Source organism: Polypterus senegalus, chromosome 6 (assembly GCF_016835505.1).
Source record: "Polypterus senegalus isolate Bchr_013 chromosome 6, ASM1683550v1, whole genome shotgun sequence".
NCBI lineage: Eukaryota > Metazoa > Chordata > Cladistia > Polypteriformes > Polypteridae > Polypterus > Polypterus senegalus.
In genome coordinates this window covers 103,377,683-103,401,202 of record NC_053159.1, presented here as the reverse complement: position 1 = coordinate 103,401,202, position 23,520 = coordinate 103,377,683, and the positions used below count along the sequence as shown (strand labels likewise).

The 23,520-nt window shown below is 40.2% G+C and overlaps 1 protein-coding gene across 1 annotated transcript; it reads left to right on the top strand.

Moving 5' to 3' along the window:
• The first annotated feature begins 126 nt into the window (after positions 1–126).
• Positions 127–22,619, top strand: LOC120531346 (galectin-9-like). Its single transcript, XM_039756659.1, has 10 exons — positions 127–272; positions 513–601; positions 3,447–3,642; positions 4,082–4,201; positions 10,735–10,770; positions 10,918–10,950; positions 16,259–16,291; positions 21,000–21,088; positions 21,724–21,883; positions 22,112–22,619. The coding sequence occupies exons 1-10, from the start codon at positions 237–239 to the stop codon at positions 22,256–22,258; spliced, it is 939 nt and encodes a 312-aa protein (XP_039612593.1). The 5' UTR covers positions 127–236; the 3' UTR covers positions 22,259–22,619.
• The last annotated feature ends 901 nt before the right edge of the window (positions 22,620–23,520 follow it).

The following is a 23,520-nucleotide window of genomic DNA, read 5'->3' as shown; positions in this document are numbered from 1 at the left end:
CTTGCTCCACAGGACGGGTGCCCCTCCGCTTCCCGCGACTCGTCAGTAAGATTCACTTTCTGAAAAACGAAAGCAGCGCGAGCGGGCGAGCGAGAGAGAGAGAGAGAGAGAGAGAGAGCGAGAGAGAGCGAGCGCCCTTCCGCAGCCCCAGTTGGCTTCTACTCAGCACTCCACCTCCTTTCTTCCAGTTCTCTGGGGTACAAATTGGGTTCAGGCGCGTCTGAGAGATCTTCGCAATGGCTTACTCCAGCCCACAGATCATCTACAATCCGGTGAGTACCTGAGGTTTATTTGACTCGAACGGAAATTGTATTAATCTGGGGACATGTGCTATCCATAACTGAATCTGTAAGTAAAGTTACTGGTTAACATAGCAGCTATTTCTAGCAATGGCAGTGTGTAGTTTCACTTTCCGTCAATTGTTTCCAGCTGCCGTTACAACGACGGCGAATTGGAATCGAAGCAGAATTGCGCTGTCTCTTTTGTAATGCCTGTCTTTATTACTTTTGTAGGCAGTGCCCTTTATTGGGTCTATCCAAGGGGGTCTCCATGTTGGTAAAGAGATCACAGTGATCGGAAGAGTGCTGCCAGGGGCAAAGAGGTAACAATTAAAGGCTTCTGCTTGAGGTGATGACTTGGTTCAACAGATTTTCTTTTCTTATTTCTGTTTAGTTGCCTCTTCAAATGGCATGTCATTTTATCACATTGTTGAAGTTCAGAACGTGAATAAGGCGGAGGTCGCAAGTGGGAAAAGAATTGAATCACGGTTATAAAGGACATTAAACATGATCCTATAGGCCTAATTGATTAAAAAAAGAAAACAATAAAAAACTTCAAAAAACAATAAAAAACAATAACATCCACCATCCCAGCCATTTTCTGACTTTGTGCTCATTGTGCTGGCCTGGCAGTGAGTTCAAAAAGGTTCAAAAACGAAAGTCTTTTTGACAATGTGGACTGGTGCTGCTGGTCGTTCTCCACTGTTCACAACCCAGTTTCATCAGGCTGTTTAGGTATTTGGATACTTAGTTCTTGAATTGAACTCGGAGCACATGTTGGCATAATGATCAGTGTTGCAGTATTTCCCTCCAGAGACCTGGGTTGGAGGCCCAGCCTGATCACAGTCTGATCAAGATAATCCGGTTTCCTCTCATATCTGCAAGCCTTGCATTGTAGGTTAGCTGACATCATTGACTCCATCCTGCCCAGAAGCCCTCCAAAGGAAGAGACAGATTCTGACAGTGGATGGATGGATGGATCTTCTAGCCTTGTGATCTGCCATGTAAACTGTGTGAATAGGAGTAAGTGGAAGTGTGCCCTGCTGTCATTTTTATGTTGCCCCCCCCTTACACTCAGTGCTTCTGGGAGAGCTTCCTGTGGCCATTAATGGATAAAGTAGTTTAAAAAAAAATGGATGCAGGGATTGCTTTTACACAAGCGACTTTACACAGAATTTTAGAAACAATAAGTTTATTTTACAAAATTTGGGTAAGTAATTTTACACTTTGATAGTAAAAATCACATGACAGCAGAGTTGGGTTGTTCTGCAGATTTATCTTCCAGTGAATGGCTCATTTTATGTGGGCTGTCATTTTGATTTAACATGCTCTTATTTCTTAGCTAATGCATTTTATTGTTTCGATGTGAAAGGTCACATCAGGATTTATTCACTGTTTACAGAAATTTAGGAAGTTAGACTAAAATTAACTGAGTTAGCTGTCTATTTTTTCTTCTGCTTGCTACTGAAGTGGAAATGGCCATACAATAACTACTACTCTTCATCATTCAGTATTATTTGCATGCTAGTCTACCTTTGTTACTGGTCAGTATTTGGAGGCAGCTAACGAGGTCTGCTTTTAATTCAACTTTTGAGTTTGAGCGTTTGGCCTTTTTCTGTTCTCCTTTGGTGGTGACACAGATGTTGCTCTGCGTGATTTATATTTGCATGTTCTGTTTTATTATCCAGGTGTCTATTTCACTGTTATCTTTCAGTTTGCTTTTTGTGTGTTTGCTCCTGTATAGCAACCATTAACAAAGAGCAAACATAGGTGCAAATAACAATAAACACCAAAACTGAGCAGCCATGTCAGTCCTAATATTAGTTCCTTTAACATTAAAAATATATTCATTTTTGAAATGTTCACCCTGGCAGTAAATCAGTTGCACGTTGGGGGATTGGGATGCATGAATTTATTGTCTAATTGTCCATCGACTCACCCAGTTGCACCTTCTTTTCTGTTGCAGATTTGCTGTTTATATCTTTTATCTTGTTTAGTATGTTTTTAAAAGAATGAGTAAAATAAAAGTCACAGCATCAATAAAAATGAAAGTGTTCTCTAGCAGTGTTCATGATTTTGTCGGACTCTCATATTTAAGAGTGACACGGATACAGCAAAGTTCATAGGTTCTACCAAGGGTTTCGGTTTGTCCAGCTATACTGTGTATACTGTAAGACATTTTAAAAATACAGGCATCATGTCTAAAGTTAGGATCAGTTTAGGGAAAAGATAAAACACCGGCAGTGGGTTTGTCGCAAGTCTCTCGATTAAACAATTGTGCATCTTAGGTTACAAAATTTTAGTTCCTCAGATTTCCATGTGTACCTTTGTTTCGCTTGTCATTAAATAAATAGAACAAAGCAATCCTTGATGACAATCCTAGTTGTTTCCTGTTTACTTGTTATTTGAACTCGTAATTGTGGTGATTCTATGAAGGTCTGAAGCAATTTATTTGATCTTAATTCTGTTTCTTTTTTTACTGTTGCGACAAAATAACAAATAGAGAGTGCAGTGAGCTTAAAGCATGTGTTCAGTTTCCACCTGCCTTACTTTTTTTTTGTGAATACTCAAGTCGTGAAGCCAATTTGTGTTAGACGTTCTTTTTCATACGTGAAAAATGGCTAAATCGAGACCAATGACGGATGTCAGAATTGCAGGAAGTGTGAAAACTGCTAGTGGCCTTGAAGACAACCAACTATTTATAAAGTAGCTTAAACAAGTCAGGCCAACTTTTGCTGGCTGTAGGTTTGCTCAAAACCCAAGTACATTCATGGTGAAAACGAGCTATCAAATGTGTGTTATATGGAACATTTTATTGTCTTTGTTCCAGGAAATTAAAAATTAAAAAATTGGGGTCAAACAACAGGTCACAGTGCTTCTCAGTTATGAGAAGAACACTGTAATTCTATCTTCTGCTTTATGATTCATACTTTCCTAATTTGTGTAATTTAGTCTTTGTATTATTACTATCTGGTTCTATGTTCTCATCTCATTTTAAATTCTGTAGAAAATGGAGCTATATTGATGACCTGATGTGAAATGTACAAATTCTCTGCCTGAACTCAAAACTTTCTGAAATCTTTCTGCCTTCCTTCTGGTGTCCCTCCCATTAACTGATTTACCACAGAACCAGATCACTTTTTTCCTTGTTTTCTTGTCTTGCTGTAGGTTTGACATCAATTTCAAATGTGGTCCGGATATTGCTTTCCATTTCAATCCACGTTATGAGGGGAGTCAGAAATATGTGGTTTGCAACACTCAGCAGCACCACTCATGGGGTAGTGAAGAGCGAAAGTATGAGGCCTTTGTCCAGGAGGGCTCGATGTTCACAATGACCATCCAGGTCAATCAGGACTCCTATATGGTGAGCCATTCGCCTTCATCCTACTTCCTCTAAGTTCCACCTCTTCCAATGTCTGCCTTGTTCTATTAGTCCTTTAGTGTATTTAGGTAAAAGACTGCCATTTTGATCTCTAGAACAAGTTCTCAGATTACTGTATAATAAATAAATAAATGTAATTCAGTATTTGGCTGCATTTCAACAATGTAGTCACTTCTTGTTTAGTCAAAACTATTCTAGTTTTTTGTACTTGCCATTATTCGAGCATTTACATTCAAATACAACCACTGGAACTTAACATCTTGTGCCTCATCCTTATTATTCATCTAGTGCTTTACCTCACTGTGCCCGTCCTCATTTCTTCTTGCCCTAGAATATGATACTCAGAATGAGTAGGACTGCCTGAGAACTGTGATTAGTGTGTGTCTATGTCTTGTTTTCATTGTTGCCTGAATCTCTCTAGGTGCTGCGGAACGGCTCCTATTTTCTCCATTACATGCATAGGCTCCCCTTCTCAAGAGTGGACAACTTCTCGGTGAATGGTGATGTGCAGATCACTTCTATTGCATTTCAAAATGCAGTTGTAAGTATTGCAGACTGAGTAGTTCAGTTATGCATTGTAGTATCTGTAGTTCTCGCATGCTTAGTTTGAGGGTGGGCTTATGGTAAAGTAATTACAACGTTGCCACATGGTTGACTTTTTTATTGCCATGTTTCGTTTACTGGGGGTACAACGAAGTCCAATAACTAAACAGGAATACCTTGAGAACCTTTGAAAAGGCATAATGATAGAAAAATGATTAATTGCAAGACTTTATACAGAAAAGAAAATGAAGTGTTGGAAAAAAATTAATTAATTTACTCTGAACTTAAATATTGTGATAAAGAGTAAAAAAAAAACAACCTTCCCCTCTCTGTCAAGTTGATAAATCTGTTAGGATGTTCTTCATTAAGCCCAATATTAATGTTGGAAATTATCGTATATACTTGCGTTTAAGTTAGGGCTTGATTTTACCATATAATTTTCCAGTATTTTATAATGTCGGTCGTATAAGTCGAATGCGGAAAACTTATGTTATTTTTTCCAAGAGATTATGATATGCTAATACCCACCTGAGTATGGAAGCGTATTAGGGCCACAGAGAAGAAAAAAAATATCGATGTGGAAGAAAAAAAAAGTGTATGTTGAGATTAAAGTCGACATGTTGACTTTATTTGTCATTAAAGTAGAACGTTGTAAACGTCATTTTAAAATCAATGTTTAATTTACTAGATTTTCTCAAACCCAGTCATAAGTAATGTAGCACATTAAATGCTTTGTGTTAAGTGTTCCCTGACCCATGTTACTTGGTACATGCTTCTTAAACTCTTCCTCTCCATGACTTTATTCTCAACATACAGTATACTTTTGTATCTTTTTTTCTCCTCCGTGGCCCTAATACGATTCCGTACCTGAGAGAGTAACCACGGAGTACTATTCCGAAGTGACTTTTGCACTGTTTAGTGTTTTTTGTATCTCACACCCTCATATACCTTTATCGTATATATGATGGAGCGTTCGATCAGAAGAAAATCTGAAGCTGGTTTTAAATTAAAAGTCATTGGAGTGGCAAAAGAAATTGGTATCTGCGCTGCTGCAACAAAATTCGATGCATCTGAGAATGGAGGAGGCAAAAAGATGTAAAAAAAAAAAAATGAAGTGTCATATTTTTAAATGGGCATATAAGTTGGGGTCTCATTTTATGATCGATTTTTCGGGTTTCAAAACCTGACTTATACACGAGTATATACGGTAACTTCAGCAATCAGGTGGACAGATTTGGAGACGAGACTTCTTCTTTCATATCAAGCATTTCTACAGCAATTCATTGCATCTGACTAATTAAAATACTTTACTTAAAATTCTTTACCATTACAAAATGGTGGTGTAATTGTTCTGCATGTACAGTAGTCGACTACCGGATTGCAGTAAATAATCCATAAGAATTGAACTGGTTGTCTTGTTGTTCACAGATCAAAGGTTAAATCACTAGGCAGTACCAGAGGTTGTATCCTGTAAGCACAAACTCAAAGCAAAGTGCTTTAAGAGTTTATTTGGTTATCAAGATTTTATGTGTTGTTAATGTTTAGCTAAGGGGAGTGATGTCAAAATCACAAGGTTCCTGTTTTAATCTACATACCATGTGTCTGTAAATATGTTGCTGAAATTCCTACACAGATAGGCATGTTGACATGATGGCTGATACCTTTGTACAGTATAACATAACCTGCTCAGTTTCATTCCCGGTGTTAAATGCATGTCTCTGTGAGTTGTCTCAGTATACTTTGTGATTCTACACACCAGAAAGGTAAACTGAGTAAATAACTGATTCTGTGATTATGTGTGACTGTGTCTTTCCCTGATGGACTCACACCCGGCAGGTGGATTGGACTTTCTGGATAAAAACTCCTCACGTCTGTGTGCCTTGTTCAGTAGCATACCAATAAAGTGCTGGTGGGAGAGCCCTTTGTAAATGAGATTGTTTTTAGTGCAGCTGAGAAAAATGCTTATCATTCACCAAAATAAAAATATAACAGGACTATGTACTCAGCTTCCTCCTCTAACATATTTGTTAAGTTCAAGCTGAGGTGAACACATTTAATCAGGAAGTGGAGAGTGAAGCTGGAAAGCACATTGTACCCCTCCTCCAATAAAAGCTACTCCTTACTGGAGTTTGAGAACCGCTAGTGCCTGGAGGAGGAGGAGGAGGAGGAGGAGGTGGTGGGAGGCCTTCTAGAAACTTCTGCAATTTTGAAGAGAACAGCTAAATCAGAAAGAATGTAATAGTTTTTTATGGCTGCACATTTAACACCAGGAACGAGGGCACCATCTGAATCATGGGAAAGAGGTATTTAGAACATCAGTTAGCAGCTGTCTCTGGCTCTGTACATATGGTCACATTTCACATGGCTTTAGAAGTTGTAGAATACTGAATATATAACTTTCATTTCAATTTATTGACTGGAACGTGACTTTTAATTCAGTTATGCCACTTGGGGCACCAGGTGCCATACAGTTAAACCTGTAACTGGGTTTGGTCCACAAATGGAGCTTGCGGAATTAGGCTTTTACAGGGCCAGCCCTGGTTTGAAACACTGATGTTCCTTAGTCTATTCTTGTGCCCCTTGTTTAACCTTGAGTGGTTGATAGCACGACTATCGCTGATCTGATTACCAGCAATTATTCATTCATCCATCCATCCATCGATTATCCAACCCGTTATATCCTAACACACGGTCGCGGGGGTCTGCTGGAGCCAATGCCCGCCAACACAGGGCGCAAGGCAGGAAACAAACCCTTGGCAGGGCACCAGCCCACCGCAGGCAATTATTCATCTCTCTGGAAAAAGGAACTGAAAAACCTCCAAGCAGGTGCCACTGGCATATCCTTGTCCTGACAGTTAACAGTAGAACAACAGTCTGAATGACTTTTTGTGCTTACCATTTTCTGTCTATCCACTCATCCATCCATTCACTTCAAGTGTGGGGACTGGGGTGTCGAAGAAATTATGGATGTCAAAATAACCGTAACTTCAGTAGCAAGTCAATGCCATAATACCAAAAACGTAACAGTACTGGCATTTTTACAGCATCTGTAGTACTGAATTGGTGTTGCACTCAGATGGGACTGAGTAGACAAATTACTCGAAAAGGCGTATGTGTAAAACACGCGAGTACAAAAGAAAGTCACAGCTCAGAGAGCTGATTCTACAGCACTGCAATAACACTTGTCAAAGAAAAGGCACATCTGGAAATGCTTTGAGTTTGAGGCAGGAGAATGGAGGACTGTTATGGGGGGGAAAAAACAAAAAACTAAAACACACTCACACGCTGGCTTTTACGATTGCCATTTTTATGTAGTTAGCTCATAAATAGATGTGTGCGTGAGCTCTGATGTGACAGTTAGCCTGCAATGGAAGCATTTAATGTCACACATTTCTGTTAGGAGATTAAATGATGTTGTGTTAAACGTTTTTTATTGATACAGTGTCATACACAGTTCTGATAAAGGAATGGAGGCTTCGCAGATTGTGATATGCACGTCTACAGATGTCTATCCCAGCATCCGTCGTGGACTGTTATACAGTTGTGGGACTGTGGGTTGTTCAGGGAAAGCACACACTGGCCGTGCCAGCAACAGTTTAGCAGGTTAAAATCAAAGCTTGCTACTCCATTTCTTAATATCATAAGAACATTAATTTATTGATTCAGTCCTTTACATCACAAATTACAACTGTCTATTAATGTGACCTGTGCTGCTTTAACACAAATGCCTAATCGCAGAGACCGACACGCAGTTAGCAGGACTGCCAAAGCAGCATACAAATATGACTCTGAAAATGCTAAGTTAATGTAAATCTTTTGGTTTTTGAAGGCAAACTAATGATTGTAATCCCTAAAATGGGGCGGCACGGTGGCGCAGTGGTAGCGCTGCTGCCTCGCAGTTAGGAGACCCGGGTTCGCTTGTTTGCGGTTTGCATGTTCTCCCCGTGTCTGCGTGGGTTTCCTCCCACAGTCCAAAGACATGCAGGTTAGGTGGATTGGTGATTCTAAATTGGCCCTAGTGTGTGCTTGGTGTGTGGGTGTGTTTGTGTGTGTCCTGCGGTGGGTTGGCACCCTGCCCAGGATTGGTTCCTGCCTTGTGCCCTGTGTTGGCTGGGATTGGCTCCAGCAGACCCCCGTGACCCTGTGTTCGGATTCAGCGGGTTAGAAAATGGATGGATGGATGGATCCCTAAAATGTGACAGACCTAGTGAAAAAGCACAGATGCCATATATTTGAATGGTACACTGGCACAGTGTCTCAGTTAGGAGTAACTGAATACAAGCAACGTCAGTTAGTTTTCTAATTCTGGGTCTGTGCACGGACGTAGTACAAATCACAAAGTATAACTCGTGTAAGACACCTCCAAAGTTGTGAAATAATTCATTAATGTGAAGCTGATAAGCTTGATTTCACACTTATAGTTGGGCCGAATATAAAAAAGAAACAGCTTTAGACACTTAAAGCCCCATTTGGAAATTCAATTAATTTCACTTTAATTCATTAATTATTACTCGTTAACAAGTTTTTTAAATGGTTATTGTCCTAAATATAAACCTTACAATAGTAAATACTACAAACCTAACAGCGTGAATCTCTGACAAACCAAATTTTAAAAGCATGTTATTATAAAGTTATCTTTGAATAGTTTGTTTAAGCGAGGATATCCTGAATTATTTTGTCATTCACTAACTCAGCCATACTTGTTGTTATGCTGGGATCATCCCCATGTCTGTCATAAACTAAATTTAAGCCTGGCGTTGTACAGTATTTTGATATTAGTGAATGCTAATATTAGTTTAAATAAGTGATAGTTGGATAACTACTGAAAAATATACCACAATTTTAAAGCTCTTGTTGCTGTTTATTTATTTTAAATTCTTTTACAGAATAGGCACCGTATTGTTCACTTGAATAATGGAAGTACTTTTAATGAAATGAACACGAGGTCTGTTTTTGCTGTGGTATCATGAAATTTCCCTGTAATTGGTATTAAACACAGAAATTCTGGCATGGTGACATCCCTAGATGATGTCACTTTTGCATTCTTGTGTGATCGGCCTCTTTTTACTTTCAAAGACACAGGCATGGATATCTGAAGATGCAGACAAATTTATACACATTTTCATTTTTTTATGGAGTACCTAAGTTGTACTTTCACTTGAGTAATATTTGCATGCCTTCGTTTTTACTTTTACGTGAGTAGTTTCCATGTCAGATGCTTTTACCTCCATCCATCCATCCATCCATTGTCCAACCCACTATATCCTAACTACAGGGTGTAACAAAGGCGCTATATAGGCGCCGGACCCGACACAGATGGACATGGAGACACGTATAAAAAGTACAAAGACCTTTATTTTTCTTCACCCATGGGCGCACGTCTTCCCCGTGACCCACAGGCAATACACAGTCCCACAAAACACCAGTCCAACTCACAGCAACACCACCTTCCTTCCTTTACCACCACTCCTCCACAAGCGTAGTCCTCCTCCTCCCAACTCTGGCTCCTCGAGTGGTGGTGGCTGGGCCCTTTTATAGCCCACCCGGAAGCGTTCCAGGTGATTAACCACCTGGTCCTAATTGCACTTCCGGCTGGGGCTGAAGACTCGTCCAGCCGGGCTGTGGGAAGCAGACAGCCCCCCCCCCTAGCGGCCACCCTGGGCCCCAACCAAGCTGTGGAGGACTCCATCTCCCATGGAGCCCTGCGGGCGGTGGTTGGGGAATCACCGTCGGCCAGGGAGGCTGCCACCAAGCGTCCCGGGGGAGGTATTGGACTGCCCATGGCGGCTCCCCCGGAACATAAGCAGCAGGGGCGTCCCTGCCGGGCATGGGACCCGGATGTCCTTCACAAGGGTCATGAGGGTCTGCTGGAGCCAATCCCAGCCAACACAGGGCGCAAGGTAGGAAACAAACCCCGGGCAGGGCACACACACCCACACACCAAGCACACACTAGGGAACATTTAGAATTGCCAATGCACCTAACCTGCATGTCTTTGGACTGTGGGAGGAAACCCACTTAGACACAAGGAGAACATGCAAACTCCACACAGGGAGGACCCGGGAAGTGAACCCGGGTCTCCTCTTTTACCTTCACTTGAATAACATTTTGTCTACTTTGTAATACTTTAACTTGTTTAGGCTTTTTTTTTTTTTTACAGTAGTACTTTTTCCACCTTTGGTTTTGTCTTCATTTCACTTGCCAGGCTGCTAATTTACTGTTGTTATCGCTGTTTTCTTATTAGGAGAGGCCCAGTGGTCTCGCAGCACACACGTGGCAATTGATACATGTAAAGTGATAACGATTGTGTTTTAAGATCTCAGCCTGCCTTCTTTCAAGAAATATAAGGACTCTTTGGGGGGGGGACACACTGTCGGGCTTTGAGTTGGATGTAGACGTTTAGGTTCTGACCTCTGCTGTTTGTGTGGCGCTTGGACATGTCGCTACATTTACTTCTGTGTTCATCACTGATGGTCATTGGGTCCAATGCTCAAATATTCTAATCAATTTTTTTGCTTCTCCACTTTTAAGGTGGCTGCACCTCAGCTGGGATTTGGCCAAATGATGGTATGTAATGTGCTAAACTAATAAGATGTTGTCACTCTTTTTCAGTCTGTTTGTTCTGTTTAGCAGCCAACTGTTGTCTGCTATGGTGTGTACTGTACATTGGTGTCAGCGTCATTATTCACTTGCTGTCTTATTATCCCTCTGCAGGCTCCAGCAAATCTGGGATGCGGACAAATGATGGTAAGCATTTTCCTCATGGTGAGCCAATGACGATTTGTGTTTTGCTCTCTCCCTTTTGCAGGCTGATTTTATTTTTTTCTTTTTGACTTGGGCTCTGTTTTGTGACCATATTTATGAATTGGATTCTAATTTGACTTTCTGTTTCATCCTAAATTTAATTTCATATAACTCGTCATTTCAAATGATCTTTCCTTTTACAGAACGTTAAGTTCCTCTGGTCTTTACAAGTACTAGGCAGCTTCGCTCGCCAACCCCCCACCTGCAACTTTGTGTCTCTGCCACTCGCGTATGTGGATTTCACTTTCACCAAACAACAAAACTTTTAATTCTCGCGGATAGGCCTGTTCATTGGGAAGAAACACTACTTTTCCCTGATGGCAGCACGAATTTGAGAATCTACAAGTCTCCGACTTAAAGTTTAAATAAAAACAATATGTACATACTTCTGTCGTATCACCTATGTCCATATATTACATATACAATATGTACATACTTCTATATATTCTATATGTACATTCAATATTCAATATGTACATATTCATATTCATGTTCATATTCAATATGTACATACTTCTATATATTCTATATATCACCTATGTCCATATATTACATATACAATATGTACATACTTCTGTCGTATCACCTATGTCCATATATTCGATCTCTTTTCGCTTTTACCTTTATGTCAATATCGCATTGAATTTTGATTCCGTGTTTGGAATTGCAGTACATCGTGACAACAGAACGCATAACTGCCCATGAGTAAATATATCATTTCTTTCTCTCTACAAGAAATGTGTCTGACAATAGCATTCACACAAATGAGAAATGATTGAACCGTGTGCGTGGTTATGTGGGCAGGACTTTACCAGAGCTCTTTGCATAAACTCTTGTCTCGCTGGGCTTGAAATTTTTCTCTTGCAGGATTTCACTTTCACCAAACAATAAATCTGTTCATTCTTGCAGATATGCCTCTTCATTAGGAAGAAACACTTCTTTTTTTTCCTTGATGACAACACAAATTAGACGATCTACAAGTTTAAATCCGAACAATACATTCGATCTCTTTTCGCTGTTCCGTTATTTCACAGAGTAATAGTCTCTGTTTGTTTGTGCTAATGCAATCTTTACTATCCTTTTTTTTGAGACTTTCGAATTTTCGTATTTTCATTATCTCTACCCTGCTCTTCCAACGTTTTTGAATTCTTTACGACATTCTATGTTGTCATCTACTCTTTGTCTTTTATTTCTGGCCCCGGGTCTGGTTAAATCTCTTGGCACAAAGACTCGTTTCGTGGGACGTGAAAGTGTCTCTCTGAGAAAGTCTTGTAAGAGACCGATGCTTTGAAACTCTCTCCACTCTCACAATTAATAGCTGTTTCCCTTCTGTGCTGTAGCTGGTCTTGTCAAATGAAATTCAAACTGCCCTGTGCTGATTTGTATTTTAAACTTTTAACGTTCAATATGTCATTGCTTTCAGGTTTGCCAAGTCTCACATGGTAAACAAAAAGCAAACCCAAATCAAACCTAGCAGATATCCTGAGGAGAATGGAGGGGGACACATGAAATGGGAGGCCAATGTGTGCAGTACTGAGCCCACTAAGCAGTCAAAGTATGTCATTTAGATTTAGGAGTGCTGCTTTGGGAATGTCAGAAGTATCCATTAGTAGAAAAGAATAATTGTATTGCAAATTCTTAATTAAATTTAAAGAATGAAAAAAGAACAAAGAAATCAACTTGTCTAGTGTGTAGAGCGGCCTAGCATTTCTTTAAATTGCCATCATAAATCTGATTCACTCAGGTGGTCATCTCTAGAAATTATGTCACCTGCTGAGCTCCACTCTCATGTTCATCCAGGTAAAAACTGGTCACTCGGGTAGACAGTGCCATTGTGGATAAGCTTTTGGACGAGAAACCATAAGGCAGCACATTTATCCCCACCACTGATTTCAACTGTGACCCAGACAAGTGCTGCTGATTGAGATTGGACGATTTTCTCCCCAGATGGCTCAATTAATTATCAGTAAATTAGCAGATCTCAAAAATGATTTCTTCAGGACCCGCAGCTTTACGGTGATTTAGTTGTACTGGTGCTCCTTTATGTGAAGTATTACGGTAGCTATGGAATGGCAGGTTTCATTTTCTCGCCTAACATCCTGTAAACAGAAAGCCAATTGAGAGTGAAGACTGGGATATTTGCTTTTACATTAAAGAAAATGGAGTAATAAAATGAGAAAAGGGAATCTGAGGAGTTGTGCTGGGCATGGAGAAGAACAGGAAGTTCTAAGGCAGAAGTTACAAGAGAATGAGTTCAGACCTTTTTTTTTTGTCCTTTACTTAAAGCCAGGGGTGGGCAGATTCAGTCCTGGAGGGCCGCAGTGGCTGCAGGGGGTTTTTGTTCCAACCCAGTTGCTTAATAAGAAGCACTTATTGCTCAAGTAACACTTCTGCTTCAATTTAGTTGTCTCGGTCATTAAGATTTTGTACCCTTATTGCTTATCTTAGTCTTAAGCGGCTGTTTTCTTGGTTTTTAATGGCTCCTTATTAGCAATAAGATGCAAATGACAAAAGAAACCAGCATTTCTCCTTTTAGCTTGTTACCATTTACACCTGTGTGTATTTATCATGCACTATTTGCCTTAATTAAATATTTGAAAAAAAGTGAAAGATTGAGTCCATTTTAGACTTCAAATCATTTGGATGATACAGTATCCTTAGAAAGGAAAAAAAAATCTAGGATATGAGAATGGCCTGAAATGGCAGAGTTAAAGCACTAACAAGCCATGCAATTTAATTTATTGGCAAGGATTGTTTTCTAATTAAGTAACTGGGTTGGAGCAAAAACCTGCAGCCACTGCGGCCCTCCGGGACTGACTTTGCCCACCCCTGCTTAAAGCGGTCACATCTTGTCTGAGTGTGGATGGTGAGTGAGCTTGTGTTTGGTACAGCAGCTCACATTTTTAATTAGAAATAGAACCGATAAAGAAGAATTTGTCCTCACTGATTAGTAAACAGTAGGGTTGTTAGCCTGTTACAACAGGCAGCATGTTAGCCTTGTATCTTCTCGATAACATTTAACATTCTATTAGGATTATGACTTGTAATTATAACAAGAATTTATATTTTCTTGTATGACATTTGTATTATAAATAAATGTTTTTCTATATGTTTTACTAGCAGAATACCCGTGCTTTGCAGCGGAGAAGTCGTGTGTTAAAGAAGGTACAAAAAAGAAAAGGAAACATTTTAATAATAACGTAACATGATTGACATTGTCATGAGTGTTGCTGTCATATATATGCCTGCCTAAATAAGTCACCCTCGCTTTGCTCTTACTTTATTTACCGTTCATTTAATCACGGCTAGTGGTGGAAAAATTATAAAATGGAAGGAGGATGGCTTTACCAAATCAATTATTGATGGCGAATCGATTATTCATAAAGCTTGAATTGGTGATCTGTTTTTCTGTGTTAACCTCATATTTTTTCATACTTCTTCTCAAACTAAGGTGGTGCGAGGGTAAAATGAATCGGGATGCGCTGATCAATGTAATCGGTGTACCAGGAAATCATGCATTGACAGAAGTTCCCCTTTGCTTGTAATGCAAAGTGTGATTAAATGCATTATTTTTAACGTTATGGAGCACATGCATCGAAGCTTCTCAGCTGTGCTTGTGCTAAGAAAAGGAAAGATTTTAAAAATAACGTAACATGATTGTCAATGTGACCTTTTGTAAGTAGTGCCTGGAGGATTCAGTGTGGAGAAACTCTACAGACAGCGTGTGTATTAACTTGTGGATTTTTCTGTGAGTATTTGGTGGCAGTCTGACGAAGTTGCTTCGGAAGACGGCGTTAGCCGCAGAGCTCAGCTCAGAGCGAAATGAGGTGAATGGGAGGGGTGATGATGACGTGACTCCCCCACCCGCCTTAACTGTCAATCCCCCACAAACACAGTCTCTCGGAATTTGCATAAGCACACCCTTCACCTACAATTTTAACTTAGTTACAAAGTGATCAAAACTCTTGTTTATATCCTGCGTCCTCTCATTAAACTTGTATCCCGCATTACCTGTGGGCATGTGAAACGCCAGCGGTAGCCTGTCTATGAACTTAATTTAAAGTTTAGGTTTACACCTTGCTTTCTTTCCGAGGTAGCAGCACTCATGAATATGGTAGTATATGTCACTCGCTCGCTTCTTATTGTTTTTCGCTGCCTTCTCAATTATATAATGCATGTTTTCTTAAGCGCTTTTTGGAGGTCTTCCTGGTTTTCTACGCACTGCGTTGACAGTCAGTTCACGTGATTACGTGGGAGGCGTGATGATGTCACATGAAACTCCGCCCCCCCACGTCTTTCCAGCTCAACTCCATTACAGTTAATGGAGAAAAATACCTTCTAGTTATGACCATTAGGCGTAGAATTTCAAAATGAAACCTGCCCAACTTTTGTAAGTAAGCTGTAAGGAATGAGCCTGCCAAATTTCAGCTTTCTACCTACACGGGAAGTTGGAGAATTAGTGATGAGTGAGTGAGTGAGTGAGTGAGGGCTTTGCCTTTTATTAGTATAGATTAGTTTAAAAGAGTTTATTTATTTTAGTATTTTTTGTGATCACTGAATTTCAATTTGTTAATAAAAATGAACAGGTAACCCTTGTGGTCTGCAGTTGAATTATAAAAATGCCACTTTAATGTAGAATATAATGTTTCTATATGGCTGATTATGAAGGGGCTTAGTGGAAAAAGAAAAAGATAAGAGAAAACAAATTTGAATCGTTATCAGTATCAGCCAGTTCTAGTAACGTGGAATCGGTGATTGGTATCGTCCCTAAAAAACCTGACCAGAGCATCCTTGACCCAACTAACTCCATATATCCATCCATTACCTAACCCGCTGAATCCGAATAGGGTCACGGGGGTCTGCTGGAGCCAATCCCAGCCAACACAGGGCGCAAGGCAGGAACCAATCCTGGGCAGGGCGCCAACCCACCGCAGGACACACACAAACACACACTAGGGCCAATCTAGAATCGCCAATCCACCTAACCTGCATGTCTTTGGATTGTGGGAGGAAACCGGAGCGCCCGGAGGAAACCCACGCAGACACGGGAGAACATGCAACTCCACGCAGGGAGGACCCGGGAAGTGAACCCGGGTCTCCTAACTGCGAGGCAGCAGCGCTACCACTGCGCCACCGTGCCGCCCAACTCCATATATTAGTAGTAGAAAAATGCAACTAAAGGAATGTAAAGGATGTCTTTCAGAACATGCGTTACTAATGCAACTTCTTATTTGTTTTTTTTATTTTTTAGACACCTCCTATATACTCTCCTGCTCCAAGTTACGTAAGTATTAAGAGCCTTTCTGACTGGTAGGCACAGAAGCAGTGTGAGGTTAGGTGTGCCAGATGGTTTATTATCTCATTTGGTTTCAAATGTAATGCACTTTAATCGCTTAGTAAGAAATTAAATGAAAATGTAATAATGTAGGCTGGATCTTTATTTACTGGGCATGTCATTAGATTTGATTCAATGAAACTTGTAGAAATGCTTAAGTTCACCACTACTAGCTATCAAGATGGCAGGCTTACAGTCTAGATTGTTGTCTGCACTGTTAACCGTAGGCAGTATTAAGCTTCATTCACTTTTGTAGTCCAATTCTTTTGTAACTCACTAACGCCCGTCTAGATGATAATGAAGATTCTTCAGTAATTTCACATATATATTCAAACCCCCTTAATACAATCCAGGGAAACTAAGAGCGGTGGGTGAAAGACGAGAAACAACCTTGGAGAAGGCCACAGCCCATTGCAGAGCCCACCTGTTCACAGCCCCACTAGAAGACCAATTACAGAATTGCCAGCTTACCTAACCTTGCATCTTTGTGTGGATGTAGGAGGTAACTGGAGCAGCTGGAGAAAAACCAACACAGACACAAAGAGAACAATCAAACTCCACACCAGCAATTCAAGGAGATTAGAACACTGGACGCTGGATCAGAGAGGCAGCAGTGCTAGCCGCTGTGCCACCTTACAGTTTTACCAGTTTGTCCGTATTAAAGACTAGCTTCTTAAAATCTACTACCACTGTATAATAAATCATATAAAGTCTACCAGTAGCTCTATTTGAAAGACATTAATGGCGAGAATGAGATTAGTACTTCATGTAACCAAACACTGTTGTTTTTTTCTTTCTGTAGTGAAGCACCAGGAATCTCCTTAATTTTAACAAGTGGCATAAGAAAGGGAGACACATTGGCACTTCGGGCAGCATGGCACCTCACACTGCTTTCAGCCATATTCGGTTCCCACGTGTTTTTGCCGTATTCTTGTGGCTTCTTTTTCCCACAAGTTCAGGCACCTGCTGTTTGGTTAATTTGTAACTTATTGGTATCATAAAATGGCTTACATGAGCAGGAGATTACCTGAGACATCACTTCAAAGGGAAGTTTGTCCTATCTGATTTGATTCACAATTTATAGTGTCAACATAAATTTAACATCTGTGCAATCTTTGGTTAGAGGTTAGAAAATGTTTATTAACCTTTAATATTCCAGGAGAAACTGGCATCCTGTCCATGGTTCATATCTGATGATGCTGCAATAGATTACCTGTCACCCTAAATTACACAAAACTGGGTATGGAAAATGGGTGAATTTTGTTGATTACATTGCCTATAAAAAGTTGTTACATTTTATTATTATGTAACAGTGAATCACAGTGGATCTAATTTGACTTTTTTGAAACTGATCAACAGAAAAGACTCTTTAATGTCAAAGTGATCTAAATTAATTCCAAGGATAAAACACAAAATAACTGATCGCATGAATATTCACCCCCTTCATTTCAGTACAGGGTGGTCCAGATCTAATTATGCAACTCTTAATGCAATGCAGGAAAACAATACAATTTCGGGTGATTGGCACTACCAGTCCGGTCAAACATTTCGTTGATTTGGGAGATCGTGTTCCTATGCACTGCAGGTTGTCCAAATTCCTCCAACATCCTGCGTTGCACGTTGTTATAGCATAATGAAAATTGCATAATTAAATCTGGACCACCCTATATTTAGTAGATGCATCTTTTGGTGTCCATGACAGCCTTGAGTCTGTTAGCACAGGTCTTTATCAAGGGCGGAGTGGTGGCTCTGAGGCTAAGGATCTGTGCTGGTATCCCGAAGGTTGCTGGTTTGAATCCCCGTCACTGCCAAAAAAAAAAAAGAGATGCTACTCTGCTGGGCTCTTAACCTTCAATTGCTCCAGGGGCGTTGTACAATGGCTGACCCTGCGCTCTGACCCCAAGGGGTATGTGACAAACCAAGTAATTTCCTGTGGAGTTAATAAAAAATAATAATATCAGCTTTGCCCATCAAGACTCTACCATTAGTCTTGACTCTTCTTTGCAAAATTGCTCAAGCTCTGTCAGGGTGCTTGGTGTTCTAAGAGTGAAGAGCCTTTTTCAGGTCCAGTCACAAATTCTCAATTGGATTGACATCTGGGTTCTGACTTGGCTGCTCTAGAACATCAACATTTTTGTTATTTAAGCTATTCCTGAGCAGCTTTGGCTTTTAGATTGGGGTTGCTGCCTTGCTATAATACTTTTTTGCTCCCAGGTGTCTTGCAGACTGTTATCAGGTTTTCCTCCAGGATTTCCCTGTAATTTGCTGCATTAGTTTTATCCTCTGCCTTCCTGGGCCTTCTGCAGAGAAGCATCACCACAGCTTTGATAATGCTGTTTATGATAACGTGCAGTGCTTGGCTTATGCCAAACATGGTGTTTAGTCTGAAGGCCAGAAATCTCAATTTTGGTCTCATCAGATCATAGAACCTTCTTCCAGCTGACTTCAGAGTCTCCCGTGTGCCTTGTGACAAGCTTCCTCTTTGCTACTCGTGAACCGCCTGTGAGTTGGTAACTAGTGAAGCACTTAGAAACAGTCATATTAAACAGATTGGAAATACATTAAAGAAAGAAATCCTGTCCTCGAATAGGACCTCTTTGAGTCAGGAACCAAGCACGACGAAACATATCCATTCATCTTTTATTTCTTTTCATGAAAAGGGACAATTATTTGGTTGTCAGCAAGTGGTCACAGAAGAAATATTGAGAATCATTCTGATAGATTACCGAATTTGCATAACAGTGCTGAATTAATGCTTACTCTGATTGGTTCACTTGCTTGCATACACTCTGATTGGTTCAATAGCTAAATACCCAAATAGACACTCCCAAATAAAAGTCTTATTTCTACTACATTCTTGTCTTAAAATATCTCTTTTATGGAAAACTGTGTACATGACAACTGGCAAGTCTTCCTGTGCCCATGAGACTTAGTCACTTAAACCACCTAAGGCATTTTATCCGTTTACCCAACTGTTGCATTAAACTCTTCATTTACAAGTGCTATGTTAGCCCTGTGATGGTTCCCTTTATTCCCTCACAACAGTCGTTCCAATCTCATTCACTGCAAGAGGTCTGTTAGTGGCCTCCCTCACTACTCCTCTTCTTGCACAATCATCTCAGTTTTTGTAGATGGCCTGCTCCAGGCAGATTTCCAGCAGTGCCACACTCTTCCAATTTCTTAATGATTGACTTAACTGGACTTCAAGGGATATTCAGTGATTTGAATATTTTCTTGTTTCCATCCTCTGACTTGTGCTTTTCAATCATCTTTTCATGGAGTTGCTTGGGGTGTTCATTTTGTCTTGATTGTGTAGGTTAGGCTATGATACTGACTCACCAGAAACTGGACCTTACAGTTAAGGTACGTTTAGACAACAATCAAATGGAACCCCATCACCAGACTACAGATAGGTGTACTAATGTACTAATGGGACTAGCTAGCCGCACCACTTATGATTTAGGTGTGTCATACTAAAGGGGGTGAATACTTATGTGATCAGTTAATTTGTGTTTTAGATTAATTTTAGTAATTGATTTAGACGATTTTGCCGAGATTTGTTTTCACTTTGACATTAAAGAGTCTTTTTGGTTACCATATATACTCGGGGATAAGTTCTCCCACGGATAAGTTGTGACTTGATTTTATCGTTTAATTTCTAGTATTTTATAATGTTGGTCGTATAAGTCTAATGCAGAAAACTCACACTATTGGTCCAAGAGATTATGATATGCTAACGCCCACCTGAGAGAGTAACCACGGAGCACACGGCCTTTTTTTTCTATGTGGGTGCAGCAATGCACTGAATCAGCGTGTGCTCCTGACCTCTCTCTCTCGCTCTCTGTTGTGCCCACGTGACCACATGTTAATACCGAAACTATTCCGAAATAACGGTTGAACTGTTTTGTGCTTTTTGTATCTCACATCCTCATACACATTTATCGTAAGGGCATCCCTTATCTACAATGGAGTGTTCGATAAGAAGAAAATATGAAGGTGGTTTTAAATTAAATGTCGTTGAAGTAGCGAAAGAAATTGGTAACTGCGCTGCTGCAACAAAATTCGATGTATCTGAGAACCTGATGCGAGATTGGAAGAGGCAAAAACATTTAACTGTTGCATTTTTGAACAGGCGTATAAGTTGGGGTCTGAATTTATGATCGATTTTTCAGGTTTCAAGACCCAACTTGTACATGAGTATATACAGTAATAAGTGGCAACAAAAAGCTAAATTGTGATTCAGTGTTGTATAATAATAAAATCTGGCAATGCTTAATGGAGACGAATACTTTATATACTGTAGAGTCACATCTTGCACAAGACAAATATTAAATGGTAAAACATTAAATGTTAAAACTACTTACTATATGCTGTGGCTGGTGATTGGTAATACTAACAACCATGGCATCGAAAAGTGGTGATGTGTTGCATGTTGGTTGGGCTTATCAATAAGAATCTTACTGTACTTAGTAAATGTTTCATTAATACTCCTACCACCTCAGGAGATCATATCACTTTTGTTTTTTAAGGTTGATATATTTCATATTCTGCCAGAGCTTTATTATATTATAAAATAGTCAACCAAAAAATGAAGAACTATTTTGTAACATCAAACAAGATAGATGGGTAACCTTTTAAATATTTGGGTCTTTTTTAGGCAGTACCGTACAAAACCATTATTAATGGAGGTTGCTACCCATCAAGGAGGATTATGATCAACGGCAGTATTCCAAACTATGCAACAAGGTATGAGAAATGGAGGCTTGAGTATCCCTGACCGACACATTCTGCCCATTTTCTCAAAGCTGAAGGCTGCCTTGGCCTCTGTATCCTGGCTGTTGCTCAGTTTAAAGAGTTGCTGGTTTAGATATTTCTTACATTTACAAGGCATGACAATTGTTAATCGATTGTTCCCTTTTCTTTTCTTATCCCACACATTTTTCATTCTGTCTTGAGGCACTGCAAAAGCAGAAGGTACATCCTAAACATTCTGTCTGTTCTCTGTATTGCATCTACTGTATCTTTTGCCCTACATTTGTACCCTTGCAAACATCGTGCATAAAATTTGTCACTATATATGTAGAGAAGCACATACTGCCCAGACCTCAGGCTTGCTTTGTCCACACTTAGGATGCAGATATTAATAAATGACTGTACACAGTAATTCTGTAACTTCGCAAGTAGTGAAGTTCACAAGGAGCACTTTGGCAAAGTTTCACAGTCTCCTGCCCCAGTGCTCTGGCCATTTGCTTGTGTTTGAAAGGCCTTGAGTTTCTTATAGAATTTGATGCAAGTCTCCTTGTGTCTTTCATATGGAGGCTTTCTTTGTTGGACTCTTTGGGTTATCTAGATATTATCTAGATTTCTTCCTTCATTCACAGGTTTCATATTAATCTGAGGTTCCATTCTGGAATTGCACTTCATCTAAATCCAAGGTTCAATGAGAATGCTGTGGTGCGGAACAGTTTCTTGAATGAAAGCTGGGGTCCAGAGGAGAGACACCTCGCGATGATGCCCTTAATGCGCGGCCAAAGCTTCACGGTAACGTTATGTCTGTTTATGGTGGCGTGTTGATCCTCAGTCTGGACCATTTCAGTTTGCAATGGGACACAGGCAGACTGAACACATTGACACTGGGACCAGGAATTCTGAGGCTTATTCTTTACAGATGAGTTTATGTTGGTCCAGGGACAAAGTGAGCAATCTTCAGGATCCATGATTGGTACAACCCTAAATGTGACTTTTTTGTTTTCTCTTCTCTGTCTGCAGATCTTGATTCAATGCGAGAGTTCCCGTTTTAACATTGTGCTCAATGGCAAGCACGCTATCACCTTCAATCACAGGGTTTCCCAGCTTCAAGATATCGATGTGCTTGAGATTGATGGGGATGTTAGTCTCACCTGGGTTCAGGTCTGAAAACCGGGCTTTGGAGTCATAGATGAGCAGGACCGGCCTTCCACTTTCCTTTACTTCTGCTTGTTCATGCTGTGTGTGTGAGTGTGGCTGCTCTCTATTTTTCTGTGAATGTAGCAGCAAAATGGTAGGTGCCCCTCTGTGGCTACCTGGGTGCTTAAATTCCAACCATGTCTCACAAGATTTCAAGTTAACCCCAGCTGTAATCAGACTGTTTTAATGTGAAAAGTGAATTTGTTTCAGATTCTGTATAAAATGGTTTATCAATGAGGGTCATGGCCACTTTTAAATCTCTGAAATGGCATTAGCAGAAGTATTTTCTCAATGTTTCAGATTTTCATTAAAAAGAAACCCTTTGTTAATACTTTGCTGTGTTTTCTTAATGCACAAAATAAACGAAACAAGTGTTTATAGTTCAATGCAGATTTTTGGAGTGCTTGGATCCTGAAAATCTTGTTGTGCCTGACAGGGAGACCCTCGGGAAAGATTACTAAACATTTAAAGCTTCTCCTCCCATTGACCTTTAACTTACTTTCTGTTTTTCATTTTCATTTGCGTTCTAATGTGGATTATGTTGAGAGTTGAGAATATCAAGCTGATAAACCAATGCACTCCTCTTCAAGCCACCTTTATTTTTTTATTTATCTTCTTTTCTGCAAGTGACAGGTTTGTAGGAAGAAAAACGAATAAAGGAAAGTCCGGGTTCAGTTTCATTAAAAATGAAAAGCAGCACCATGGCACAGTGGTTAGCACTACAGCTTCATGAATCCAATCTCCTGAATTCATATTCTGCAGCCAGTTGCTTTCTGTGTGAAACTTGCATGTGAGGTTTCTTCTCATGATACCAAGCTTGTGCAGGTTAAGTTAACTGGCATTGCTAAATTGGCCTTGGGATGGACTGCCAGGTATGGTCCTGCCTCACACCCAGTGTTTTAAGGACGTTTGGTTTTCTTACATTTGTGGGTGGGGGTGGCACAGTGGTGCTAGTCTCTCACAGGTCAAGGCAGACTGGGTTCAACTTAAAATCATTGTTGGCATGATGTTTTGCACGTTCCTGAGCAAAATTAGCAGCTCTGCCTTGGTCTACAGTGGACTGGCAGTCTATCCAGCAGTTGCTCCTGCTTTGTAGCCAGTGATGACTCTGAACTACAGTAGATGAAAACAGTGCAGGTTAACAAAGACCACTAGGGGGCACCAGCATTTGGATTTCTGTGGGCTGTGCCCACGTGATGGAGAGATTGTGTCATGGAATAAGGTTACAAGGA

What these genes read in the sequence shown, in the direction of transcription:
- LOC120531346 (XM_039756659.1), top strand. Translation starts at nt 237, where the DNA reads ATGGCTTACTCCAGCCCACAGATCATCTACAATCCG. An exon ending in ATTCCAAACTATGCAACAAG is followed by an intron (nt 21,089 to 21,723) that starts GTATGAGAAATG and finishes CTTCATTCACAG; the next exon opens with GTTTCATATTAATCTGAGGT. An exon ending in TGCGCGGCCAAAGCTTCACG is followed by an intron (nt 21,884 to 22,111) that starts GTAACGTTATGT and finishes CTCTGTCTGCAG; the next exon opens with ATCTTGATTCAATGCGAGAG.